General features: G+C 54.0%; 8 protein-coding genes across 8 annotated transcripts; 2 read left to right on the plus strand and 6 right to left on the minus strand.

The window, feature by feature from the left end:
• Positions 1–4,116: 4,116 nt before the first annotated feature.
• On the plus strand, positions 4,117–6,953 carry JN550_004113 (uncharacterized protein; the record flags this gene model as incomplete). Its single annotated transcript, XM_049315593.1, has 9 exons — positions 4,117–4,195; positions 4,254–4,325; positions 4,458–4,534; positions 4,596–4,974; positions 5,022–5,132; positions 5,188–5,541; positions 5,612–5,757; positions 5,814–6,693; positions 6,754–6,953. The coding sequence occupies 9 exons, from the start codon at positions 4,117–4,119 to the stop codon at positions 6,951–6,953; spliced, it is 2,298 nt and encodes a 765-aa protein (XP_049174135.1).
• A 1,828-nt stretch (positions 6,954–8,781) lies between these two features.
• Positions 8,782–9,654, plus strand: JN550_004114 (uncharacterized protein; the record flags this gene model as incomplete). Its single annotated transcript, XM_049315594.1, has 1 exon — positions 8,782–9,654. One exon carries the CDS (start codon positions 8,782–8,784, stop codon positions 9,652–9,654), a length of 873 nt encoding a protein of 290 aa, XP_049174136.1.
• Positions 9,655–9,898: 244 nt separating this feature from the next.
• On the minus strand, positions 9,899–11,012 carry JN550_004115 (uncharacterized protein; the record flags this gene model as incomplete). Its single annotated transcript, XM_049315595.1, has 4 exons — positions 9,899–10,466; positions 10,517–10,655; positions 10,711–10,933; positions 10,992–11,012. 4 exons carry the CDS (start codon positions 11,010–11,012, stop codon positions 9,899–9,901), a joined length of 951 nt encoding a protein of 316 aa, XP_049174137.1.
• A 1,631-nt stretch (positions 11,013–12,643) lies between these two features.
• JN550_004116 (uncharacterized protein) lies at positions 12,644–13,429 on the minus strand (the record flags this gene model as incomplete). The annotated part of the gene is made up of 1 exon (XM_049315596.1): positions 12,644–13,429. The coding sequence occupies one exon, from the start codon at positions 13,427–13,429 to the stop codon at positions 12,644–12,646; it is 786 nt and encodes a 261-aa protein (XP_049174138.1).
• A 217-nt stretch (positions 13,430–13,646) lies between these two features.
• Positions 13,647–14,894, minus strand: JN550_004117 (uncharacterized protein; the record flags this gene model as incomplete). The annotated part of the gene is made up of 1 exon (XM_049315597.1): positions 13,647–14,894. One exon carries the CDS (start codon positions 14,892–14,894, stop codon positions 13,647–13,649), a length of 1,248 nt encoding a protein of 415 aa, XP_049174139.1.
• Positions 14,895–16,094: 1,200 nt separating this feature from the next.
• JN550_004118 (uncharacterized protein) lies at positions 16,095–16,832 on the minus strand (the record flags this gene model as incomplete). The annotated part of the gene is made up of 1 exon (XM_049315598.1): positions 16,095–16,832. One exon carries the CDS (start codon positions 16,830–16,832, stop codon positions 16,095–16,097), a length of 738 nt encoding a protein of 245 aa, XP_049174140.1.
• Positions 16,833–17,215: 383 nt separating this feature from the next.
• Positions 17,216–18,572, minus strand: JN550_004119 (uncharacterized protein; the record flags this gene model as incomplete). The annotated part of the gene is made up of 2 exons (XM_049315599.1): positions 17,216–18,445; positions 18,510–18,572. The coding sequence occupies 2 exons, from the start codon at positions 18,570–18,572 to the stop codon at positions 17,216–17,218; spliced, it is 1,293 nt and encodes a 430-aa protein (XP_049174141.1).
• Positions 18,573–24,914: 6,342 nt separating this feature from the next.
• Positions 24,915–27,509, minus strand: JN550_004120 (uncharacterized protein; the record flags this gene model as incomplete). The annotated part of the gene is made up of 1 exon (XM_049315600.1): positions 24,915–27,509. The coding sequence occupies one exon, from the start codon at positions 27,507–27,509 to the stop codon at positions 24,915–24,917; it is 2,595 nt and encodes an 864-aa protein (XP_049174142.1).

Consider the following 27,509-nt stretch of genomic DNA (forward strand, 5'->3'; position numbering starts at 1 on the left):
TGGGGTGAGGAGTAGGTAACTTGGAAGCGGAGATCGTTGGAGGAATGGACAGCTCGAAATGCCACGGCCGTGAGTGGCCCAGGGCCTCCCCCATCAAGCCCGTCTCATGGATGACGGGGGCCGGGCTGGGGTCGGCTGGGGTAGCAACAAGTCGCCTAAGCCGCCAACTGCTTAGCTGAGTCTCTGGGCATGCTCTCCGCATTGGGGGTAGAATGTGGGGGCGCGGGGAAAGGAGATCACCGCGCTACAGCGCATGTGGGATAGACGCTAGGCCCGCCAGGGCCCCAGTCTGCCAGTAAATTGCACCGACTCCAGTACATACCTCCGGTAGCCGAGACTGCTAAGTTGTGTTGCAGTAGCTGCTCTCCAAGGTTCCCGGTGTTGTTCTCTTCATTCAGAGAAATGGACAGACATGGCACAGCACATGGAGCGAGCCAAGTCCAACAGATGCATTCCACTTCAGCCTCTTTTCTTGGGATTGCTTCTCGATCAAATCTTGCTCCCTTATTCGGGTGTTGCAGTTGGGGATTTCAGTATGCTACCCGCACTTCCCTTGCGTGCTTGTATCCTGGCCACTCGGCCCCCATCTAAAGTTTGTACAAACGTGTTGAAACAATTCTTGCCAGTCCGTGCGGAGTACCAGTAGCAACACGGGTCATCGCTCCTCGCAAGCTCTCGGAGTATTCATCATCAGACTTGGAGATGTTACACAATTGCTGGCTACCCTATGATCGATGCCAGTCCCCTCATCACAGTCGACATATCACTGGGCGAGGGCTAGTCGGCAAGGAAGAGCCCACAAGGAAGGCTCTCGGGTCCAGTCCCCGGCCACTACCACATGTGGCTCTTCTTTTGGCTGACGCAATAAACGCAATTGAAGCCTCCTTACCTGTTGCCCAAGGCGGACCGTTGAAGAATTCGTAGCTGCCAGGCTGCTTGTCATATGCATAACTTCGTCCAAATCATGTAGCGGCTTACCCATCCTGGTGCAGCCCAGTTCCGCGGCAATTGAACCCCTCATTGTCAATCTACCCTATAGGCAAAGATTTCCGACCGTCCCCAATGTTGCAGACCTGGCCCTGGATCTTCCCTGCTGGGCGGGTGCTGCTCAGTACCTTGGTGCTGTTCTAGGATGATCAACTATCCCAGATTCCACCCCCAGGCAGGCCAATGACGCCGAGCGATTCGCTCGACCCCGGAGCTGGACTTGCCTCGGCGCAGCTGGACGACAGAGCTCTAAAGTGCTGATGGCAACCTACATGAGCAGGACCACAGACGAAAGGTAATCGGAGTAGGACCAGGTTTTCGTTTCCAGAACGCAGCGCATGTGCCGTGGCCGAAATGGGAAAAGGTAACAATGTGACGGAAGCTCGTGCGGTCGGCCTCGCGGACTGGAGACGCCAGCAGGCGTAAATGTTCCGACGAGATGTCGTGTGCCTGTGGAGACGGCCGAGTTGGAGAAGCGTCCCTGGGGTGCAGGCGTGCGGGGGCGGGATCTGCTCAGACTGGGGGGCACGGACTGCCTACGGGCTATGTAACCCTTTTCCACCTTCTCAACACTCGTTGATGGCAGATAGTTAGTTACCTGACCAGGAGCCCGGCCATCGTGTGCTCCTACACAGCTCCGAAAGTTGGTCTCCGGCCTTGACCTTCCAGAGGTGTTCCCTGTATGTGGGCGAAGCAGTCGGCCTCCTCCTGTGTACGCTTGAAGCCAGGTGTCACCCGCGGCTCACCGCACTTACACGCGATGCGAAGTAATGCATGCTCTGCTGATCCTTGGCCCAATGCGGCAGCGCCCGATTTTCAGCCTTTGCACCTCCCGGTGTACTATTGGCAGCTCACACAAGACAAGGGGAAACAGCACAGCAAGTCGGCATCAAATTTGTAGTCATGAGCATGCCATGAATATGCAGAGACACTCAAGTGGGGAGCAACGGAAAAGGAATGCATTGCACCATGCTGAACTTCATGCAGTGCAATTATGACAGCATCAGCTCTGAGACCACTCACGCTCGGTTCGCGGTTCTAGTTTTGCTGCGTTGTGTGTTTCTGATTGAGACTCGAGAGGCTTGATGCCCTCACTCTCCACAGAACCTCCCAATGGCTTCGCCGACACTACACACGCATCTCGCCAGCATGAGCATAGTCCCGCAACCTGCACCTGGGTACCCAGCGGTTAAATACGATATACTCGTCGCGCTGCTCACCCTTGGCAATACATAAGCTTTCCGTGTGCCCAGGGCGCGACTCGGCATGCGTGTCGATATTGCTCTCTATAGTTGGCCCCACTGTCACTCGACCTTCGAACCTGGATCGGGCAGGCACGTACTCGGCGGTGTTTGTAGCGGAGCGGGCCAATATAACGCGTAGTCACGATAGCTCGAGGTCAATAAACGGCTCACTCGCTTCGCACAAGGGGTCGACCAGACCTTGCCCTGAAAGAAACGGGAAATGCGGAGTGAGAAGTATGGATGAATTCGCCCGCCGGACGCCAAGACTTTGAACAACGCGAGCACCGCATGCTTAGGGCCCTGAGGTCACGGGTGGAACATAAGGGTGGGTGTCTGAGCGTCCGGGGGTGCGGCACTGACAGAGCGGAAAGGGTTGGGAGTGAATGCCATCTGACAGTCGGGCTTCACTGATCGAGCGAATTACCACAGGCAGCAGATGTCAGTTGAGCCAAACAGCCATCAAGAGTGGTGTGCAGGAGAGTGTAGCAGAATGTCTTGAAGAGCGCAGCGCATAATGGTTGTCTTTCCAAGTCATGGGGTCCACAGTGACAAGCGATGACCCACGACGTAAGGAGAAAAGCAGAACATATACGGTGCCAAGACTGATTCGCACCCATATAATCACTGTGTATGTTTTCTGCTGCCATGTGGTAGCGTGCCTCGGGAACAACTTCCTACACCTGGGGAGACGCTATTGGAGTGCTCATTTCTCAACCACTCCACGAAGGGCAAATGAGATTGCAGAACACGCACATGTCGCCCAGGAGGTCTCTGATGATGCCAATCCAAGCAGACCGGGGTTGGTGCCATCTGCCCTCCGGCACCCAGTAGAAAGGCTTTCGCCTAGAATCCGCCTTGGTCTTCTAGTGGCACTTGCAGTTCTGACGTATAATGTCTCTAGATACAGAACTAGTCCCGGATCTAAGATCTCTTTTTCACGGCAATTGTACGACGCGGCCCATTCGGGATGCCCCGAGTGGTTCGCAGCGCATGATACATACAGACTCTATTTGATGCATCTCGACGATCTACCTGTCAATGATGCATATGTCGGTTCCCAGAACACGGGCAGCACCCGCCAGCTACACTCTATTTCCCCTGTGGGAGGGTAACCTATGGCTCTGGTATCACAGAACCCTTCATTTCAAGCTGCATCTGGCCCAGGACAAGGTTGTCTTCCTCGAAGGTCACCTAGCGAGCTGGATCGGCCCGACAGCGTGTAATTGGCGCTGCGATGCAGAGCCTATCACCATTAAGCATCATAACCCCAGATTTCCTTCCCCAGCGGAATAATTACCTCCGCGAATCTGGCCACACCAATCACCCCGGCTTGACCAACATCGTCGCGCTCTTTCGGAAACACAACTAGCCTGATCTCGCATAGTCCTGATCTGCATTTTTGCTGCCAGGCTAGGTTGGTTCAGGGTCATAGGTTCAGGAACGTTACCCTGGCCCCCAAGTCCTGTCGTCCCCTATGCTGTCACATGCCCGTCGGTGAAGGGCTCGAGAGCGCTGCGTGCCGTCAGGCTGCCCAGGCTTGTCTGCTTGGTCAGAGAGAAGTCCAGACCTAGTGACCTCCTATGACTTGCACTAGGGTCCCATGAACGTGCGGATCTTGACATGGTGACAGTCGGCCGTACCTCAAGGTGGATTCGACCGGCACTAGGCCGCGAGATGGACCTAACTTTGATGTCTTCGTCAGTCTGTAGTGAGCTCCTATACGCCAGCCAGGCCAATGTCTTGTTGTCTTAGCATGATGGGCCGTGTGGTAGCCAAGTAGCGCTCGCCTTTGGGAAGGGCTGTCCCGCGTCTTATAAGACCGGTCCATTCCAGCCTGGCCATGGGGGGCATACTGCAACGCTCCGTCGCCTTGAGCTCGTCAAAGATGCGTTTTCAAACCATTTTCGTGGCTATACTTAGCCTGATCGTCGGTGCTCATGCCTACTGGCTCGAGCAGATTTCTCGTAAGCAAAGATGGAGGCATCCACACGGTTTATCAGTTACACTAATACGAATTATCAGACCAAGGTGTCGCACCTTTTGCAGGATCTGGATATGCTGTCTTCCGTAACGTAAAGGATTATGGTGCCAGAGGTCAGTGATTGGACGAGACTTATCAACACGAACAATTGTGCCACCACCCAATGTAGCACTTTATCATACCACACTAGAATTCACCGTCCATTAGCGATAACGGACAAGGCCAGTCGCTAACCGTAGTTGCAGGTGATGGTGTTACAGATGATACTGCTGCAATCAACGCCGCCATCACGGCGGGTGGTAATCGTTGCGGAAAGGGTTGCGTAAGCATAATGCAAAGCAGAAACTTACACTTATGCCTGGTAACTAACTAGCCCTTACTAGGAATCGACAACCCAGACACCTGCCGTTGTGTACTTTCCAGCAGGGACATACTTGATTTCGTCTTCAATCGTCCCCTATTACTTCACCCAGCTTGTAGGAGATCCAACTTCTCGACCAGTTCTGAAGGCGACTGCCGGCTTTCAAGGATTCGGCCTGATCGATGGAAACCCCTACTATACATCAGACCTCAACTGGGTCTCGGTCAATGTCTTCTACCGTCAAGTGAGGAACTTTGTCATCGATACCACCAACATCGCTCCCGGCACGGCTGCGACGGGTATGCACTGGCCAACCTCACAGGCAACAAGCTTGCAGAACATCGTCTTCAACATGCCAACAACCTCGGGTGTCGTACATGTCGGTCTGTTTATCGAGAGCGGTATGTGACGTCCTGCTGGTGTGGTGAACCTTACTGACGCAGTCCAGGTTCTGGTGGATTCATGAGCGACCTCACCTTCAACGGAGGTGCTACTGGTGCCTCTATGGGGAACCAACAGTATACCATGAGGAACCTTGTCTTCAACAACTGTGGAACAGGTATGGTTCTTGTTAACCTTTCAGCATATAAGACTTGATCTCATAAATTTCGTAGCCATCATACAGCTCTGGAACTGGGGATGGACGTACATCAACCTCCAGATCAACAACTGCGGCAAAGGTATCGATATCTCTGCCGGCGGCTCTTCCGATCAGGACGTTGGCTCCTTGACCGTCATTGACAGTACGTTCGTCAACGTGCCTGTTGGTATCGTGACGGCGTACACCTCGTCTTCCTCGCCAGCCACCGCTGGAAGTATAGTCCTGGAGAACGTCAGTCTTCAGAATGTTCCGGTCGCAGTTCAGGGACCAAGTGGCACATACCTCTCCGGTGGCACGACAACGATCACGGCTTGGAGCGAGGGGCACAGATATACACCTTCAGGACCTCAAAGCGCCCAAGGAGCGAGTAAGTGGTCCCGTATTTCACAAAGAGAATGTGCATCCCCGCTAGGACTTTCACTCACATACATCGCTAGTTACTCCCAACTCCCGACCTTCAGCGCTTCTGGGTAGCAATGGCAGGTACTACCAACGGTCGAAGCCCCAATACGAGACGCTGGCAGCGTCCAACTTCGTCAGTGTCCGAAGTGCTGGAGCCAGAGGCGATGCCCAAGCAGACGATGTGAGTTTCGGCGAGTTCACGTGAAGTGAGAGGGTATCTGGGCTAACTATTATAAGACCGCTGCGATCCAGTCTGCCATCAACAGCGCCGCATCGGCAGGCAAGGTGGTCTTCATCGACTTTGGTCTGTACAGACTGACATCGCCGATCGTGATTCCTCCCGGTTCCAAGATCGTTGGCGAGGGTTATCCCGTGCTGATGGCTGCTGGGGGCTATTGGTCAGACATCTCGAACCCCAAGCCCGTGATTCAAGTTGGGTCGACCTCGGGTCAAGTAGGCACGGTCGAGCTGTCCGACTTCGTGGTGGGCACCCAAGGCTCGACCCCGGGTGCCGTCCTGATCGAATGGAACCTCGCATCCAGCGGAACACCGAGTGGCATGTGGGATGTCCACACCAGAATCGGCGGCTTCACCGGCTCCCAGCTACAGGTTGCCCAGTGCCTCAAGAACGCAGGGTCGAGCGCCGTAAACTCGGGCTGCATCGCCGCCTACATGTCGATGCACGTCACCGCGCAGGCGTCGAACCTCTACATGGAGAACACCTGGCTCTGGACCGCCGACCACGACATCGACGACGCCGCCAACACGCAGATCACGCTGTACGCCGGCAGGGGCTTGTACATCGAGTCGACAAACGGACCGGTCTGGCTCGTCGGCACCGCGGTGGAGCATCACGTCCTGTATAACTACCAGTTTGCCAATACCAAGAACATCTTTGCCAGCGAGCTTCAAACGGAGACGCCGTACTTCATGCCTACGCCCAACGCGCTGGTCCCCTTCACGGTCAACACCGCACTCCAGGACCCCAACTTCAGCACTTCCTGCTCAGGTGTAGCCGGTAACTGCGCCGCGGCATGGGGTCTGCGCATCGTCAACTCGAACAACATCCTGATCTACGGGGCCGGGCACTATTCCTTCTTCAGCTCGTATTCGACAAGTAAGTCCTGAATATTTGACTCCCGGTTCGACGCTAGTAGTATCTAACGTGTCTCTATAGCTTGTTCCACGGTCGAGGCCGGTGAGACGTGCCAGTCGCGCATTGTATCGCTCGAGGGCACCATCAGCAACGTGAACATCTACAACCTCAACACCATCGGGTCCCTGAGCATGATCAACCGAGACGGAACGAGCTTGGCGAGCTGGAGTGATAATGTCAACACATTTGCGGCAAATATTGCTGTGTTCAAGAGCGGGTAGAGGTTGGTCTATGACTAGAGTAGCCGAAGAGGTAGCCGTTGCTTGGATGCGGTTGCTTCGTCTGTCCATAAGAAACCATCATAATAAACGTTCACATGTTCCAACATTTGCCGAGACCGTGAGCGTGATGAGGCGTCACCGCCATCACATAATAGTTACCTGAATAGAGTCGTCTGGCCGAGACGAAGACGGGTTCCCTCATCACCAGTAGTAGGGAGGTGCACCATGTCTCATGGCACTGGCAAAGTGGTTCTACGCGACCGTACTAAAGGTGGACCGTTGTGAAATCTCTGCCGTTGCCACGGGGCGAAGGACAAGAGCGATCGATAGGTTAGTTCATCACGTTAAGTATTACCATACAGACAATCTGACGGCCAGGTTCGAAAATAATGGTACACGTCCGGACTTGTGCGAGTATCTTCGCACTGCCGGAAGATCAACTACAAGCGGACATTGGAACATTCACGAGGCTTCTTCCTCGCTCCCAGAGACAAGCTCCGGATAGCAACGAAAAAGAGAAAATAAACAGGCCATCAGACTTCCACCACTACCCACCCCGACGACGCGCCCGAAGGCAAGACCGTTGGATCGGGGTTGAGATCATCACCACTCTCTATACAGTCCGAAGACCGCCACCCTTGCGGGCAGTTCGAGAGCAAACGGGAGCCGAAGCTTCCATAAAGATTTTTCACTCTGGGGTAGCGGGGATTTGAATCATCGTCTGGCTTGGGTTCTGCAGCTCTATTGGGAAATAGAGAGCGGGACGACTACTATAGAAATGATTCTATGAAGTATTGTCGACATAAGGAAAAAAGAAGAAAGAAAGAGACTGCGTCTCAGGCGAGGGCGGCGTCCTTTTGTACTGCCTACGGGTGGGTCCCACAGATTCTGCCGCAGCCGTTCTGCCGGGCGGTCAGCCGCCTGCCAGAGCGGTGGCACGGATAAGCAGCGTCCCAAGTTCCGCGGTGGGCTACAAGGCCCACCTCCGCCGCTCGCACCCAGCCGGCCAGGGCTGTCCGCAGCTGCAGTAGTGGAAACCGCAATTTCCCGTGAGTCTTGGAGTACGTAACTATTTGATTACCATTGAGAATGTTCACGAAAGAACACTTTAGAGCCAATCATTGCATTCATCTGGCTCCATACTGTTTGTCATGATTGAAGTGGCATTTGTGGGCTTCAACAGTTTGCTATGATACTAATTAATGCACCATCCTTATTCATCTATGCTCTGCACAATTGGTCTGTGGCTGCGTGAAACATTGCACCAGGCTACGACCAGCACTGGACCAATTAGGCCATGTCAGAAGCAAAACGCCAATAACAACCCCCGGACCCCGGATACATAGCTCTTCTTGAAATGGTTCTTGCTGAGTTGACGGTGGTCATTCACCTACTAGATGTCGAAGTTCCCGCGGGTCAAATGGCTATGAGATGTGAGGCTCAAGATAAAACTGCCTCTAATACATACCTGTATGCATGTCAACGCACCCCTCAATTTGCAGGTGTTCCGCAGCACGAAACTGGGCGAGTCTTGAGTACTAAGTATAAGTCTTCTCCTATCATAGTATAGTATGCCGCGCGACTACATATGTTGCATCGCGATCAAGGTCGTTGTAACGTTGTCCCACGCGAAGGTTTGACGTAATGGGGTAAAGTAATGATCCGACCAACCAACATGCCCGGGCATCCAATAAGCTACCCCTCGCTTCGTAGTATTGAACAACTGAAGTGACTTACATCCCCGGGTGCCTAGGTAGTAATTATTATCTCAAATTCGTCTTCAGCGCCACACCGTCAGGACCGTGCATACAGCAAATAGGTAGTACAAATGACAGCCTCAGCTCTCCGAGATAACCTGCACAAGGATGGCTTCGTGGTGATCCGCCAGATCCTATCGCAGGACCAACTCAATACCCTCCGCGAAGCCGCATCCAGCACCACCACCCTAGCTCGCGATGGGAAGTGGCCACACATCCGCACCGTGGGCAAGCAGTTCCCACCGTGGCCATCATCCCCGGGGGCCGAAGGAATCTGGGGCGTGCAAGGCCTGTTGAACCCTCAGCTTCCCGCGCACCGGGCGTTCACCGAGAGCTACTTCAGCGATGCGGTGCTGGACATTGCGAAGGAGCTGATGGACTGCGAGGACGCGGACCTCGTCATGGAGCTCTTCAACATGCTGGTGCGCCCGGAACGGGACTTTGAGCTACGCTGGCACCGGGACGACATCCCCGCCACGGCGACGCCGGAGGAGGAGATGCAGCGGCTGAGCGAGCCGGAGTGGCACACCCAGTGGAACCTCGCGCTCTACGATGACGACAGCCTCGTCGTAGTCCCGGGGTCCCATGCGAGGGCAAGGACGGAGAAGGAGAGGAACGCCGACCCATTCGAGAAGGAGTTACCTGGCCAGCTAGTCGTGCACCTGGAGGCGGGAGATGTGGCTTTCTATAACAATAACATCGTCCATAGGGGAGTGTATTCTTCGCACAAGGAGAGAATGAGTCTTCATGGATCTGTAGGCCATGCCGGCGGCAGCAAGTTGAGAGCACGGAACGTGTTGCAGCACGGGATAGGAGCTTGGGTAGATCATTGTGATTTCAGCTTCCTGGATGACAAGCAGAGAAGCAGAGCTGAGGCAATGAGGGAGAGACTGATCAAATTGGGCAAGGAAAGCGGCGATGTTGGATATTCGTTGCAGGGTTGAGAAATGGCACGCCCACGCGCATACCAATGGCTCTGTAATCACAAACTGTCAACGTCATTCATATCCTTTCGATGTGTTCCGTATACAAACATCAACTTCGCTTGGTATCGCATTCATTACGTTTACGTCCCGCCTGGTGGGGGGCAAGAACTAGGTACGCCAAACGCCCGATCCGTGGGATATTTCCATGACCCAAACCCATATGCAAGAGCCCCCCAAACTGAAAAAGCCACGACGTATATTATCATTGTACCCCGGCATCCTTCATGTTCTGTGCTCTCGTCTGACCCTTCACGTAGTCGCTTAATCTCATATCATTACTCTCGTCGGTATGACCTGTCATAAACCTCGACGATTCGCCCGGGGTGTAGGGCGGCGGTACGGACATGGTCGCGTGGCGAGGGTTTCTGTAACCATCGGTGACCATGGCAGCTTCAGCCGCGTTTTCCACGTTGTCCGAAGCGTGCTGGTCGATCAGCAGGCCTTCCCTCGCGGGATCGACGGTGGTGGCGGGCGATATAGTAAGTGGTGACACGGGCATCGCCGATCGGCGCGGTCCGACCTGGTCGCGGAACGAGTGCCGGCTCGTGAAGGACCTCGGTGACCTCGGCGACGGTGAGGTGACGCCCTCTTGCAGTGGCGAGGGAGGATTCGACGACTGGCGGACGAGGGAGGAGCGCTGCGTTCTGGAGACCTTGGACTCGAGTCGAATGAGTTCGCTCGACGTGGCCAGTTGATCGTCTAGTCTCTTCTGGTAGATGGACTCGAATATACGGAGCACACCCATCGTTACAGTCGCCATGTACGAGAAGCTACCGATGTTAGAAGGGAAAGGCGTTGGCGATGACCCGGCAGTGCTTACATGATAGCAATACTAATGAAATAATAACCTCGCTCGAGGGCGCAGAAATGATCCATCTTGCCTTTCTCACTTCCCCCACTGCTAAAACCTTCTGTGGTGTACCAGTGTGGGACACCAAAGTCATCGTCATATTCGTCGGCTGCGTGAGGGTCAGCTGTTGGTCAACTCAATACCTGGTACACAAGAGCACTGACAACTATCATGATCGCTAGAGGGAGGCTTATAGGGAGTCAGCCCACCGCAGTGTGAGGGGACTCCGGAGCGCGCCATGATGCTAATCAAGCCAATCGTGAGACCAGTGAAAAGGATGTCTCCTATTATGAAGGCAGTCGTAATCGTGTCCTTGGACTGAAGGCGGCGGCGGCCATTGTGCTGTACCAGTAACACAATGGCAGTATATATTAATGTTACGCATGTCTAACGAGGTAATGTCAGCGACAACGAGGACACGGCACCTCCAAGACACGTTGCTCACCATGATCTCCATCGCGGTCATGGTCGACGACACGCCTATATTATTCGTGTTGATATACACTAGCAGGAATCCATTGAGGATCGCAGAGACCAAGGTCCCCAGTACCTGCAGTGACCTAATCAGGGCCAGCCATGTTGATATTCCCCATTTTGCCATCTCGCCGGCTTTGGGTTACAAGTGAGGGTGGTGGACAACAGAATTTGGTTTACTTAAGCAAAACCCATAAAGAGGAGGAGCGAAGGAACAAGGTTGGAACGAGAAACAGAAAATGAGCGATGCGAACGAGTCTCCCCGCGAACTAAGAGAGAACTTCCCTGTCCGAATCTGGGTACATATGCGGCTTGGGGGGGATAGGCTCAGAGGAACGAGCGAGGCTGTGCTTCAGCTGCAGCAACACGAGGCCAAAAGAGAAAGATCACCTCTGCTGTGCTCCCACGGCCGTGAAAGTGAACCTGGGCAACACACCCGCGCGCGCACAAGGCGAAGCCCTACCGGCTTTTCCTCCTAAAGTGGGAACCTTGCAAATTCTAATGAATGTTGACTAGACAATTTTTCTGAGCATTCCAAGCCGGCGGCACCGGTTGCAGATCACAGAGTCGAGACTGACGCTACCCATCGCAGCAATCGCAGGATGTGTGATCCCACTGACACTTACTTGCACACACCATAATCCGACCGCTCGACGCGAGAGGCCTCTAGGGCTTCTTTCGCCCGGCGCCAGCCAATGAGGCATTATTCGCGTCCACCTGGCTAGCTGACACCGAGTCTCATTTGAGCTACCCCGGGATGACAACACTTTGCTCGCGCCCTTGGGGCTTTGGCTGATCGTGGGCTTGCAGGCCGCGTAATCGGCAGTGTCGGAGGTGTCAGCGCCAGTCAGCTCGCTGCCTTTGGCAGGTTGGGCCTTTCGGGCCTGCAGAAGCGCTAGAAAGCGTGCAGAACACAGCCCCATAGCAGTGGTAGAAGACCCACTCAGGCGCACAACGGGCACGCTAGCCATGGGAGACGGTGGGATGAAAACTGGAATCGGAACTTCTGATTGGGATCGCGGCAAGTGGTCGGACTGTGCCGGCACTCGTCATGATGGTAACCTGGTATCTGACTCCCGGTACAGCGGCAGTCTTTGGGGGCCGGAAACATTTGAAACCACCAGACCGAGTGATGTGGTTGGTTCGCCGAATATGGTTATTGATAGGACCAGTCAAGCTTCTTATACTCTCCCACGGCTGTACCCGCCAAGTGCAAGAGCATATGCAGGCTTCAAAGGCCAAAGAGTCGCAGACAGTGGCCTGGGCTATGTGACTACGCCAACTCTATCTTGGAAGGGATTCCTGCTCAGCCAATAGATAGCCGGTCGCCCCCTTCTTACATACATAACCACAGCCATTCCCGTCGCCCGAGAACCAAACATCGCAAAGAAGGTTGTCACACGAGTGCATATGGGAGGCTCTCTGGAAAATAAAGTTCTCGGCAAGCATGTGGTCACTTCTTGTGTTGCCTCCGGACTGCCCTGACGCAACTGACGTCTACCCTCTTCCCCTGGCCTACCTTGGCCAGCTGTTCTTGATGCGTGACATCCAGCAGATGGTGAACGCTCTCGAGTCCCATATCATTTCTCATGATTCATGCCCCGATCCAGAGGACCACGCGCTCTAGGCGACGCACTTGTCCTCCGGCCACCAGATCTTCCATCCGGTGCAGAGCTTCTGGATCTCCAGGTCGCCGGGGTCGTTCTCAAACATGGGCTTCTCCAGCCTCTGCTCGAAGATCTTTTCCACCAGGAACCCGTGGTCCCTCGCACGGTCGAAGAAGGCCAGGTCTGCCTGCTGTAGCCAGGGGCGGTAACTCGTAAAGAAGACCAGAGCCTTACTGTCGCGCTTCCTGCTCAAAGTCATCTCGATCGTCTTGACCATGTTCTCGTGCTGTGGGTGCTTGAACAGGAGGTCTGCCAGGACCAAGACATCGAAGCCTTCCGCCCCCTTGGCTGACTCCGAGGACTTGACGTGCTGAAGCACGTTGCTAGGGTCCACGCCCCATTCGTAGCCCTCACATACGATGCGGTCCTTTGGCTCAGGGATCAGGGCGTCCGACTCCCCGATGTTCTTCCTGATCATAACCAGCAGGTCCTCGTCCGGGTAGTCTGTGACCACCACCTTCTTTGCCCCCAGGATGGCGGCCACAATGCTCGGCAGGCCGCCTCCTGCGCCCAGCTCAAAGACAGTTCGGTCCTTGATCTCTGAGAGGTTCTCCTCGAACCACGTTGATATCCACCGCGCTCCGTTCCATAGGTAGTGTCCCTCGCGCAAGTTGTAGCCAACGAGGTGGATGGGCACTTCATCGCCCGACTTCAGCAGATGCTTCTGTAACGTCGGGGGCTTTGGAGGGGCGAAATCTGCCGGCTCCTGAAAGATCCCGGTATCAAAGTCCTCATCATCCATCTTGGCGGTTCGCAATGTTACCGGTGCTTGATTGAGAGTTGTGGTGACTGCCCAATTGTGGATTTGAATTCGATGGGTTGAAATGTGAAAATTAGCGTGCGCCTACAGTGAATCTAGCATTGTGACACACTGTACGTCTAGTCTTTCATTTCAATCGTATAGACTACGGAGTGACAATACATTAGATTAATTCAGATCCTATCGTGCAGTCCAGTGCTCATCCAAATCGCTGCCTGGCCAGCTCTTTGAAAACAATCATGGCCTTGTCTTCCTTTTCTCTATACTCCCGTAACCTCTCCTCCCTCTCTTCATTCTTTGCCCTCATGATCTCCTCCCGGCGAATTTCCCGCTCCGTCTTCTTTCGCTCGTTGGCTGCCTTCATCCGCTTGTATTCGTCGACGCCGTCGCCGCCACCCATGAGCTCGCTGTCGTTGACTTCCGCGGCGCCCGGCGACCTCTCGCGGAAGCTCTTCATCTTCTCGTTGACCTCCTCCTTCTTCTCGAGCTTCCTCTCGCGGGTCCCCGCCTCCGCTCGGGGGACCAGGTCCTCGAGTCGAGCTTTCTGCTCTGCGCGGTCTGCTTTGCGCTCGAGCCGCAACTGATCGATACGTTCTAAGCGTTCCTCCTCTGTCATCTCGCGCCTGACTTCTAGATCCTGAAGACTAGGTATGCTGGGCCCTCTTCTAGTATTGCTGCCCCTTTCATGGTGGTTCGATGGCAGAGCAGGTCCGTAACCGTCTTCATCATCCTCGCCCTCCTCAGAGACAACGTCGCCGGCTAACCCATCTCCTGCCCTACCACCAACCCCATGGTCGCCCAACGGGGAGGGCTCAACCTTCTGTGCTGGGCGCCCTTGTGCCGTTGCCCAGTTGGCATGCTTCCTCGTATCGTCGAACAGTTCTGGGTCGTACCAGCCCGCGGCCAGGGAGCCCTCGTTCCACTTGCTGACGAAGCTCTTCCAACGGCCCCTGACCTCGCGCTCATCCATGTCCGCCATGGACTTGTTCTTCTGCACCTCCAGGTACCGCGCGAGCAGTGGACGGAAGGCATCATAGTCGGCCTTCGACAGTTGACGAGCCGAGTACGGCAGCTCAGCAGGAGAATACAGGGAGTGGGTCGAAGAGCGCCTCCGTCGCCTGTGAGGGTGTTGCTGCTGCGAAGCAGAGGAAGAGCGAGAGCGCCTGGCCTCGCGACCCCGGCGTGAATGGTCTGCGGTCCGAACTCCTCCCTTGCCTGCTCCATCTACCGCAGACCGTCGTTCCCGGCGGCGGTCATGCTCGTGATGAGATCTGTGCCGCGCGGTTCCCGGAGACCTCGAGCGGCGGCGGTCGTGACCTCCCCTGTCACGCCTGTCCTCATGACGTTTCCTTGCATCGCGATCAGGCGACGCCGAACGTTCGCGTCGCCTCTTCGATGCTGGCTGACCATCCTCGCGCCGGTAGTGACCAGGGTCTTCGTTCCCCATAATTTCCAGGTCTCGATGCCGTCGCCGACTAGCTTCGTCGAGCAGCAATGGATGTGACGTGCAGTTGTGGGGAAAGTTTAAGTCGGGACGAAAAACTTCAGACGATCTGGGGTGCTACTGTATTGACAGTTGACAATCGCCTGATCAAGGCCAGGTCCAGGCCCGGGGTAAAGCCACAGGTAGGTCAGTTAGTTGTATGCCGGCAAAGGGTGTGTATTGGTCTGATAGTCCCTTGGAACATGAACGGTTTGCGACGTGCCACGGCAGGGGGTTCCTCAGGCTTGCCGCAAGCGGAGCCCCAGTGGCGAATGGGCCAATCGGGACACGCAGCGACAACTGGGAAGCTTCGTCTTGCAAGTCATGGCATGAACATCACACAGGACCAAATACGATCATCTTGTTTCAGGCATCGTAGGGGCGAACGGGCTTCTTTTCCGTGATGCAGTTTTTCTACTATGATGATGGACACGGATCCTATTGGTCATTTTTCTTGGTGGCCGACTGTTATTGCTGTCATTGGAGAATTGGTTCTTCACGGACACTTGAGAGCATGGAAGGATAGTACACAAGACAACATTGCAAATCACTCCAAAAATCATCATACATAGTTGATAGATCATATGTCATGAACTTCGAGGTAGGTTTTGGGTAGAATCTATTGACTACCAATGACACCGTAAATTTCAATACAAAAACCATTATTCCCGCTGTCTTGCGCTTCATCCCACTTGAAAGCTGGGAAGCTCGGGCGCTTCCGGTCACATCCCCCCTCTGGCATTCACTTCAACAGTTTAATCAACGTGCAGGACCGAATGTACGAACCGGCAATCTCTCCGTAGACCTCCCGAGACCCTCATTGCGAACCTCTCTCGTTCGTTCCACCTCTGCTTTGTGACAGAAATTGACCTAGTCTGTTCATCCCTGCGTGAAGCGCTCATTTCATTTCACTGAAGATGTAAGTCATGTCTTTCGCTTCTTGGTCAAACAATGACCCGGGTTTTCCTTCGGCCTGTGCAGTTGCGCTGTTGAGCCGGACCTTGAAGGCACAGCGCGGCTGTTACCTATTCCGCTCCCGCCGCCAGCCATCTCTTCCATTGCTGATTCGATGCTATCGTCAAACGTCCGTTTCTCGGCAGAGCTATCAGAGCTTGAAGGCAGTTGACGCGTCTCTGAGCCAGCACTAGACTCTGCGTGCTCATCCTAAGTGGCAATCGAGGAGTCCATCGCGTCGAGGATTCGATGTGACGCAGCAACCGGGTCCTTGACATCTAGTTGTCCGGGCTGCAGAAGTGAGGGACCTTGTTCTCCAGTCGAACACTGTGGCATTGGCCATCCACTCTTTGGGTTTGCTCGTTGAGGGAGCTCACCCGGGATCAAGCCCAACCGTCGATAGCCTTGTTCCTCGAGTGGCGAGAAAGTGGCCACAAATTCATTCAGCTTATGGCTAGAGAGCTGGTTCTTGACGAAATTCTTTCTTTCAGGAAATGGAAGTGTATTAATATGGGCAATGAGCTGTGGACCAGCAAGCACCCTTGCCATATTCAGTTCAGGGCTAAGTCGACTCAAATCAATGCCTGACAGGTTGGTACTCCAGTCAATGTCCGGCAGTGGTCGACCATCAGTCGCGATGATGGAGTGGTGGATCTTAGTGCCGCTTCTCATGCTACAAGTCGAGTGCCATACCGCCGTTGAGGGATCTCCGTCATCGTCGTCGTCATCGTCATCGATCGTTTCTTGAGGGGCGGACTCAACCTGAGGGGTGGACTGATGTGCGGTAGTGTCGCTGATAGAGTTGTTGGGCTGCTTGGTAATTAACGGACTTATGAAGTCTGTCCCAGGACTGCTTGCATTCGTGGGAGTAAAGGGATACGGGCTACGGGCTGTGGAGCAATCGTCATCTCCTCCGTCGCTGCTGAAGTCCAGGTGGGTTTGAGACATTATCACAGGACAATTCTGATACCAAATTATCACCTGCAGTAAAGGAAATCTTGATAATCGAACTTCGATTAGACACTAACTTTATGAAATGTGGTAGAGAAAAAGACAAGAAGACGAGACAAGTCGTACGTGTTTGCGATGCAGTGTCTCTAAACACGCACCCAACGACGATCGCAAGGAGATTTTTAGTGACGGCACGTGCCGTCTTCTCTGAGTTTTATCAGTATGGAAAGAACTTCTGGATGGGGGAAATGGGGGCTGGTGTCGCAATAATGAGGCTCAAGGCACAGAGTTCTTTCCATCTTTACCCGATGAGGACGGAAGCGACGCCCTCACGCTTGATCGCAACATTCCTCTTTGAGCAAGCCCTTTCAAGTACAAGATTACTGGATCGTCAAATCACCGAAGTCCGACCAATCATCCAGTTGGTTACCGCCCAGGTCGTTGCCCAGGTTGTGGCCCAAGTCGCCGCCCACATCGACGTAGCCGTCAAAAATGCCATCTTGATAGATGTCGGTCCATCCAGGAAGCTGAATGTCTGAAGTCGGGGTCGGGGCAGAGTCGAAAGCTTCAACTTCATCAGATACGACTGATGATTCTCTGCTGCTTAGTTCCTCGGGCTGCTCCTGCATTTCTAGAAACGCTTTGACTCTCGAGATCGCTGTCTCATTGTAGGGATGCAACACGCAGCCAAGCAGACCGTTGCCAGGTCTACATGCGCATGACTCTGGAATCTTGCCACAATAATCAGAAAGGTACTGGGAGAGGATCTGAAAAGCTAGTATACCAGGCGAGTCCTGCGCTTGTCTCTCTTGTAGAGGCAGGGCTTGTTGTACCGATTCCCATGCAGTGCCCGAATAGCTTGGACTATGGGGCATCATTTGGTGTGAATGAATGTTCATGCTCTGTTCAACGAGAGCCTCGAGATCCTGATCGTCTTCCAGTTTGATGTCGTCAAAATAGTCAGATGACTCTGGTGTTGTTGTTGCGTCAAGCGAGACTGCTCCTGTCGCAGCTGGCTGGAAAGGTGCAATGTTGACCATATTGGATGACAGTCCAGTCATTGCATTGAAACCACCGGCGAGGAACGCTTGCGCCTCCATCTGAAAGTTTGGCAAAATGAAAGCGTTCGGGGGCATTGAGGTAATTGCTACCCCTGGGTTGATTTGTGCTGGGACGCTGGCGAATGCTTGCGGTGGCACAGGTGGCAGCCCTTGCTGGAAGTCGATTGGATTACTGCCGCTCGAAAGGCCTGGCACGGTGTACGGATGAAACATGTTTTCTTCCGTCTGCCTCTGGAAAGGTGAGCTGCTTCCCATGGGAAGAAAATCCCACGACATCGTCGGAGGTGCTGGCGAGGAAACTGATGCGGATGTTACTGCAGATGTTACTGAAGGTGGTGCCGCAGGTGTTGCGGCGGATGATGCCGCAGATGGTGCTGAGGATGAGGCGGTGGTTTCAACTGTGGAACGGCGTGCTGCAGGACGGCGGGTGGCCGGTCTTGTTCTTCTTGGGTGCCGTGGTGAATCTCTCTCGTCCAGGTATGCAATGGTAACGTCGTAAACAGATCCAACGGCCCCTATCTCTCCAATGACTGTTCGTACATGGGTGACCTGGAACACCAGTCTGTTGTTGCAAGCACACAATCGCCGTGGGCCACTGTTCGGGTGGACGCACTCCCTCAAGGGCCTCCCTGGACTTCTTACGTACATCATCTCGCGATCCCAGACATGGGGACATTTCGAGGACCTGTGGCCTCGGATACATGGGCCGCTATGGATGAGTCAGCAATGCTATCATTTCCCAAATGCAGCTTGGATCCAGTAAAGACAACTCTGCGAGGGATATTGGGTAGAACAAAGCCGTTTTCAAGCCCTGTGAGAGTTATTGACGGTGCTTGCCATTTCCCCATGTTTGGTGGTGATCATGGCTATGATCAGTTTGGAAATCTTTTCCTAGTGTTCGGAGGAGTGGCGCGGAACGGCAGAGGTTGAAGCACATTGAAGTATTCCAAAGTGCGCAGGCGATGCAGAAACACGTTCAGAAATGATTGGCTTACCAAGCTATCTTTCTTCTGTCTAGTAGATGCGCGTCCTGCACACGGGCGAGAGTATGGATTCTGTCATCTGGAACTGCTCCAGACGGTAACGCGCTCATCTTGAATAACAGGCCGAGGAGGCTGAGCGAATAGTCGTACAACGGTCAAGTCCCGAAATATAGCTGCACAATGCGGGTTATTGTTGATGAGACGAATGACTCAGCCACTACTTGGAGCGATGCAAATGATGCTGAATGAAATAGTGCCGAGAGACCGGGGCCCAAAGAGGATTTCGTCGGCTTGAGAATGAGCCTGGTTATCGGAGGATGTGCAGGTATATACAATATGTATATTGTGGTGCTGAATATCCAGAGTTAGCAGTTGGTGACTTGATCCGATCCGATTCTATTATGGTGATGATGTGAGCCACTGGGCTAGAGCGGAATATGATAGCAACTGGTAGCAGACTGTCCAGCTCACCTCTCGTGCTTTGTATGATGTTAAGGGGCCTTCAAAACAAGATCCGACTGAGGTTTCCTTGTGATCTTGCAGTGAAACTCTTTTTTTTTATTAGGAAGGACGTGGGTGGTACTCTTGCTTGCCACCGCAGGTGCTATGGGAGGAAGAAAAAACAGACACCTAGGGATCGATATATATTTTCCCATCCATATGATATTTCATCTTAGTGTCTTGGATCTAGTGCTCCATTCGTTTGAGGCTACGTCTTGCACCACACGCCGCATGGTAGAGCCTAGATTGTTGGGACCACTTGGCAGCAGGCGGCGCGACCGTGAATGGGGGGTTAGGTACCTGTTCTGCACGTGTACAAGAACATGTATCTGGGCGGTCGACCAGGGAAATATCAAACGTTATTCATCAGTCGCTCAGGTGGTGGTCTTAGTTGGCCTGGAAAGCCAGGCACGGCCGTTTAAATTCGAGGAACTTTTGGTTGGCTACTGGATGGCCTCAAACTTTACATTTCCGGGTCGATGATCAAGGGGTGGCAAGGCAGGAGTTTGCAAAGCACGGCAAGTGTCAGCCGTGATGGCTTAGGTGTCACCTGTTGTGGTAGGCACTTGCAGAGGTGAGTACCTGCCTAGGTGCCTCGGTACCCGGGCAAGTAGGCTAGGCGCGCTGGTCTACAGCTGCCCGATTCACTGGCAAACGACAATACAGTCCGCAATTCCAGGCGACATAACGCCTACTCCAGTATCGGATAACTGGATTCCCCTATACAAGACTCTCAGACGCTACATGAATATGAATTGATAGCGTGCTGGGGTACAACATCGACGATCATAGTTACATGGATATCAAACAGCGAGGCCCCGTTTTGACAGTCGAGCGATGGCATTTTCAATGTATTATATCGGATTCGAGGTCTTTGAGACGCAGCCGGAGGGTTGCATGTAGACCTGTGGGGAGGTTGGAGGCCTTTGCCAGGGTCGACCAATCAGGCGGAACTATGAAAGCTGCAAGTGTATATGTAGACACACTAGTGCTCCGACAACATCCCCGCCGACGCTTGGTGAGAAAGGACGTAACAAGTCCTGCGAGAACCACTTGCTGCATTTCCAAAGTTTGTAGGAGCTTGGAAACCCTCCATTGTCAGTGAAACTTTGTGTGTATAGTTGACTAACAGGGGGTCATTAGACCCAAAAGTTTGCCTGTACTATCCACACTGCGCCAACCGAGTCCGCAGTAGAGTATGTTCAACGATGTTTTCTTATTAGCATTGCAAGATTTCTGCATTCCTAAATATGAATACATGTCGACAAATGATGTATTATGGTAAGAGACAGAGCCATCTATTCGCGTGGAATGACACATGAGGGCTACTAGCTTTTCAAAGGAAATTGGGGTTTTGCACGTGGTGGTGCTGCTCGGGATTTTGTGTCAAGGGGAAGACTCTTACGTAAGGTTGACAGAATGGCGCAAGACGGAATCTCGACCGGCTGCAGATGGGCCCCTCCAAGCTTGCAGTCCTTAAGAACAGGTAGCAGTTCATGGCTGGGATCCGGGAATACTCGGAGCGGTGCATTATGGTGCGGCGTTGCGCCACTCAGGCGCTAGGCTCACGAACGGCTGTCAATGTTGATGCCTGTTTCTCTGGTTCGCGACGAAACTATGAACGCCATCTGCAAGAAATCTAGGGCAACCAATCATGGCGCAACCCTTTCAGGTCGCTTGACGTGTTCCGAGTACTTGCATGTCTATCACAGGCCTCGCTCCGCGTAGCAACAAGATATGACGTACGGTCTTCAGCCATTGAGCTTTGGATTATGGTGAATCTCGGTGAGATCTGCAGGAGCATAACTCCAGCTTGATCTGTAGATAGTTTGACATCGCGTGACAGAATCTCCAAAGTTTAGTAGACCCTGTCCGCTCCGCCGCGCAGTCGGGGAGGTTGGAATCAAGTTGCGAGGGCTAATACCCGCAGCCTTGGGGCTGCACACAGCAAGAAATCACGCATTCCGACAGCCAACGTGTCCCCAAAATCGATGTAATTTGGTGCATCCACTCCGCCGGGCGGGCAGCATCCTGTGCGACTTCGAGATGCCAGAGAGCTTCTCCAAGACAAGCCCAGAACCTCGATGCTCTATTTTGACACTTCATTGTGACCGCGTTCATCAGCTTCTGATTTTGACAGGGTTGACCGCCAGATAACTTCTTGGGGGTCTGCCGATCCAGCATCACCAATTTGACCGGGGATCTCACTGGCAGCTTGAGGATACGTCAGAAGGCCACGGTCAGTTCGCGTACCTGCACGGAGGAAGATCTTTCCAGATAAATGTCAAACCTTGTTCACGGGGTTAAGCTACTCCTTGAAAGCGAGAAGTGCTAGCCGTAGGTTCAAACCTGTAGGGGAGGGTGGCTGTCGGCCCAAATAACCAACATACAATCCTTGGGAAACCAGGAAACAAGGAAAATTCGAATCCGGAGGCTTACCTAATTATTAAGATACACTACTGTGGATGTACGGATTGGGAATAAATGACACTTGCTTGTACACGCGCAACACTCTCTAATACGACCTTGAAGATGTTGGACAGGTATACCTCAATCACTCAGTTGACACGAGTACTGCGACGTAATATCAGTAGCAACATTCGCTCTGATTCTACGTTAGGACAGTCAACTCCAACGGTAAGTAACTACATACTTGACAACGTCCCAACAGCTCGCCGATATCTACCGGCTCTCAACATTGTGGCGCGGCGATGCCTGCTACGAAGCGGCCCCTCTTCATCCATGGTCCCGTCGATGGCTGTCACACGGGGTGGTCTGTCTTGCTTTCAGGCACCAAGTGATTCTGAAGGTTGGGTCCGGCCTGCTAGACGAAGACCCGGCAACCCCGACATTGCTTCAGCAGCAACAGGCTAGAAGACGCTGTAGGCCGTTGTCAGCACACTGCGTACCCCGTTGAAACGTTGCCATCGTGCCCGCTCAATGTGCATATTTCGACATCAATATCTACGAGTTGATGAATTGTTGAAGCAATCTACCGTAGTTTGTGCTGTCGGTTCCAATTCCGCAGATGCGGTCTGGAGCTCCACGGAGAGAACAGGGTGTGTCCCAAGTGCATGGGGTGCCTTGAAGAGAGCCGGAGCGCGCTCCGAGGAAACCAAGGCAGCACTCCAGACACTGTGCTTCATGCCGGATTCCGTCAGCGAGCCACTTGTAGCTTAAATAGACCAAGCTGGCACATTTGACTTTCGCTACCGAGTTCCCCTTACCCAGTGGCTTGAGCTAAACCTCTGACGGCGGAGCCCAGCTGGTGCCAAGCGATCCCAACTCCTCGCTGTTATTCCCGTGCCATGATACACATTCTAAGAAAACCGAAAGTGAGGTTCAAAATACAAGGCATTTAATTATTGGCGAGACAAGGCTACTGTAAGCTGTAGTAGAAACACATCGATACAGATGCAGGGGAACACAGTGTCAGTCCAAGTCCTGTAGACCGAGGATAGTGTAATGAGGTCTGTATGGTACAGAAAGAAAGACCTAGATACCATGACTGTGTTCCGCTTGAGTTGGCCTCGTGTGGACGCATCCCCGATGAGAACCGTGGAAACCCGCCGCGGAGACTCCTCCGAACAAGATTGAATCGGTAGCCCATGTTAGCAGATCTCGGCTGTGACTGCGGATCTCCTGTCCCCCAACAGAAACCCCCTTGGCGTCTTGTTAGCTGGTTCGCCAGTAAGGCAACCATGGGAGCATCATTGCCCTTTGGCAAAAGACGCTGTCCAATGCTGCTGCACCTCCAACTCCCACTCTGCTTAGGTGGCCCCTTGAAAGCCCCTAGGTAACTCGTAGGCTCTCCTTAGACTGTACACGCTGTCCAAGAAATCGTTCAACCTCTCGAGGGTACTGCAACCTGATCGGGGATGCATCGTCAGATGATTAGGTAACCTGCGCACCGTCTCAGCCTGGAAAGTTTTTGCGTCTCCTGTCCAAGCGAAGGCTCGAAAGCTTAGCTAATCTCCACACCTACACCTTCCAAGGTGAGGGATAATGGCCTTCAGTCGGCTAGGCCGTGCTGATCGGACCAACCTAGACCAGAGCGCCAGCCCATCCTCTGGTCAGGTTGAAAGTATGATGGTTCCATCGTCAGCCTCATCCTGCTGTTCCGTGTGGAGCTGAGAAGACACTCAAGTACCGGAACAATGAATGACTTTGGTACTCGACCGAGCAGGGAAGATTAGACTGCGCACATGACATGAGATCTGTCCTTGCCCACGCCATACTTGTTGGTGATCGAGCAGCTAGCACGATGCCAAAGCTTGAATCAAGGACTTCGGTATCCATACCGTATGTGGTGCTGGTCTGTAGTTCCAACCAAACTCAACCCTGCTACCCACGATCGCCAATGCTGTGCCTGGATGTTAGCATCTTCCATTTGCGATAGTGAGGACAGATCACAGTCCTTGAAGCAAAAATGGCGCAGTGAAGTTCAGGAAAGTCACGCCGCAGCTGGCCCTCGCCCCCTCATTGCCAAAGGGCCCCATTCGGTGTTCAAGCGTTTCATGCAGTACCCCATGATCGACTGCGGATGCATGTCATACACCAACTGACATGGGATGACTAAACATACCCCTAGACAAGGCGAGATCTGGTGACAGTTGAGCCTCGAGTTGGGGCCACTCCTCCACAGCGCATATCAGGAACTCTGCCAGAGGCCACATGCAAATGTCGAAACTTACAGCTTTGACCATTAGTTGCCCAACTGGACCGACCTTGCCCTCTCCCATTGGATGCTTGTAGCCCTGGTCATTGCACAGTCCGGTAGATGACTAAGGCCACCTCAGTGAACCAAAAAAAAAATCGCGGAGGAATCTCCATCTAGCCCAACGAACCATGGGGAAGCCTATGTTGACACCCCTCTTTCTCGTCAACAGCGCCCGTGCTGCAATGTAGTGTGGTTGTGGACCGTCTCAGCGGCTATCTCAAAAGGAGAAAAGGGTCAAGGAACCACCCGCGCTGCGAATTACGAAAAAAGTATTCCGTAGCCTGGCCAGCAAGGTCTCCCTGACCGACCGGTGAGCTGCCAGCGCGCTTCACCGAGCCCACCGCTATGCACCATAGTGGGGAGCGGCGTGTGTGTGTGTGCGCTTCCACCTCAGACTGTCGATACTTTGTTCGAGGCAGTAGCTCTACCACACAGTTAACTTGCAGCCGTCCCCAGAAACACAAGTCAGCGGCACGACTGGCGCCAGATGGACCAAGTAAACAGAGGTACGTACAACCGCGCCTGACGACGCGCTTCCTCACCTCCCTAAGCTAGGACAGCACAGGCGCCAGGCGCAGACACCGACACGCCACGACCCAAGTGCCCGACCCAAAGCACGCCGGGCAAGAAAGGCCTCACATGTTTCCCTAAGGGCAAGAGAGGATCGTTAGATAGGGGCTAGGCAACACAATCACGGCGATCACGCAAGCGAACAGACAACGGTGCAGACGATTTGGAAGACCGTAATGTGGCTGAATTTCTCGTATTCTATCGATCACTAACCCGCCACACGAAGGATACGGTTTGCGACCGTCTACCTACGGCCACCCTCGTCACTGGACTTGTCGTCATCTGCAAACATGTCTACAGCTCGTATCCTCCGCCTCGTGGGCCTCTCTGTTTTTGTTGAGCTTTCCCCCGGTGGGCCAGAATCTGCCGAGGTTCTCGGCCTATCCTCGTCCGTAGGAGCTTGGTTTGGTGGTTGTGCTTGTTGGACTTCTGTTGTGTCCTCATCCATGGGGTCGCCCTGCGCGTCATCCTCGTCTTCAGACATTGGCTTGCCGTCTATGTCGCTGTCCATGAGCACGTCTTCATCAATTTCGTCATCCATTGCCTCGCCATCGAGATCGTCGTCGACATCCATGCGTTCTGCCGAAGGGTCAAAGTTTGCTCCCACGTCGACGGCAGTAACAGGTTTGAATCCCTTCCCAGTCTCTGCCGTGCCTTCAGCCTCGACCGTCTTCCATCGGCTACCGCCAGCCTTCTTTTCGATCTCCTCGGCAGTAGCACCGTCTCCTTGTTGTGATTCGACCTTCTTTGCCACTAGGCTAGGCGGGGCTTCGAAGCTCTTCACGAACAGCTCCTGGGTCTCGGCGGGGAAGACGCACCATCCCTCCCAGAGACTTAATACAAGTCCCACGCTGCGCTTCCATTTGTCTGCCCTCAATCTTCCCCAGCTTAGGCGCTCCGCTGTCTGACCCAGGTACTCAAAGACCTTGCGGTCTCGTAACGCTGTCTCAAACAGTTGACGAAATCTCCAGCTGTGCCGAACTCCGCTGGTAGCTGATGACGAGAGTATATCGCTGACTATATAAAGGGCGACCAGACTTGCAGCACTGGTGTCAACCTGATCGGCCGAGGCCGGCTTATCCTTCTCCTCTGGGATCGGTGTCGAAGGATCAGATTCCCCTTTGGGAGCGTCGTTGCCATCGGCTTTGGAATCTGGCTTGTGCTCGGAGTTTGCCGCTGTGAAGGCGAATGGCTTTCGAACATTAGAGACGATCAAGTCGACAATCTCATCGGCGCCACGACTTGCGTGTGTGATGGCGAAGGTCGTCACTCTTGCGATGTCCCCCTTCCTGATCCGGCTGAGCGTGGCTGGCAATCGGGCCAACAGGTGTACCAGTTTGGCCTTGTCCAGCGGATTGAGATATGTGTTCTCACTATCACCGCCCGGCCCGCCGTCGGTGGGCTTGTTGCCTTCGTCCTCGAAGTCGTCCTCATCAGACGAGTTGTAGTCTGAGTCCGACACGAACTCGTTGATATTCGTGGCATATTCATATTGCAGTGGCTTCTCAGGGACCTTCCAAGCATGGCTGCTCTCGAAAAGGGGCACATACTTGCCTTGCTTTCCATCCTTCTTTCGTAAGCCTGTAGCTATCTCCCATAACCGCCACCGGTACCAAACTCCACCTTGGCTCCGGGCGTCCCAGAGCCAGGCCCACTTCTCTTCCCTCTGTACGTCAGGCCGTGACATGAGCAGCGCCTCAAACTCTGGGCCGTGTTCCAGGACAGATTCGAGCACTTTGTGGATGAGCTGCAGTTGTTTGATATCTTGCGGCGCCTGGATAGGAACGTGGAAAATACCCTGCCTGTTGATCGGGCCACCCGGATGTCCGTATGAAGTTGGCGGGGCAAATCCACGATGCATCTGGGTTTGGTGATTTGGGCGCTGATCATCGACTTGTACCACAGGCTTAGCCCCGAACGGATGAGACGATGCGGCCGAAGTCAGCGAGGCTGCCGTCGTCGTTGCGACTGCGGACGATAGATGTCTGTGCAATGACAAGTAGAACCCATAGCCTAAATACCTATTTTGCAATGAGCTGACCGCTGCATCAATGTCTGTGGCGGGTGTTTCCTGGGACAGGATAACGATGGCCGCCATGGACTTCCTCTCGTTTGTCGCTGAAGCCGCCGGCGGTATGACCTTGACATTCTCGACTGTGAGATTCGATGGCACCAAAGCCTTGATGACAGCAGGCGAAGTACCTGGCGGCAGGTTCGCCAACCGCAAGGTTGGCTTGGCGATGGCCCTTTCCTCCGCCCTGTCAGGCTTCCCCTCGGCCTCATCATCGCTAGTACTGAAGACCTTGGATAGGCCCTTCGTCGTCGGTGTACCATAGTCCCTGTCGTCATCCTGGTAGCCACCAAGCCGGCCCCTGTCGTCGTCGCGCCTCCCGAAGTCCCTCTGATAGCCTCCGTCAAAGCCTCTTTTCCGTCCATAACTGCCAGGGCTTGGCCCAAGACTGCCCGGTCCGCTCTTCGCATAGCCCGTTGGCGCCGGACCAAGGCTGCCCGGCCCACTCTTCAAACCGGTCCCGAAGTGTCGCTTGCCAACACCTCCGCCCACGGGAGTGAACCCGCCTCCTCTGCCGCCCCCGCGGCCAAAGGGTGTGCTCTGCTGGTGGCCGCGCGCAATGGCGCTGATCTCGTCGCCGTCGTCGTCGTCATCGTGGTCGAAGCTCTTGACGAAACTCTCGTAGACGGCGGCAGTCTCGGCAGCCTCGCGTTTGCGCTTGGCCTCTCGCTCGGCCTTCTCCTTCTCGAACGCCGACTGCTTGTGGGCCTTCTGCAGCTTGGCCTCGACGTCCGGGAACGGGTCGCCTTTCTTGGACGGGGTCGACAT

The sequence above is a fragment of the Neoarthrinium moseri genome (genome assembly GCF_022829205.1).
Source record: "Neoarthrinium moseri strain CBS 164.80 chromosome Unknown scaffold10_Wmoseri_CBS_16480, whole genome shotgun sequence".
Classification (NCBI taxonomy): Eukaryota; Fungi; Ascomycota; class Sordariomycetes; order Amphisphaeriales; family Apiosporaceae; genus Neoarthrinium; species Neoarthrinium moseri.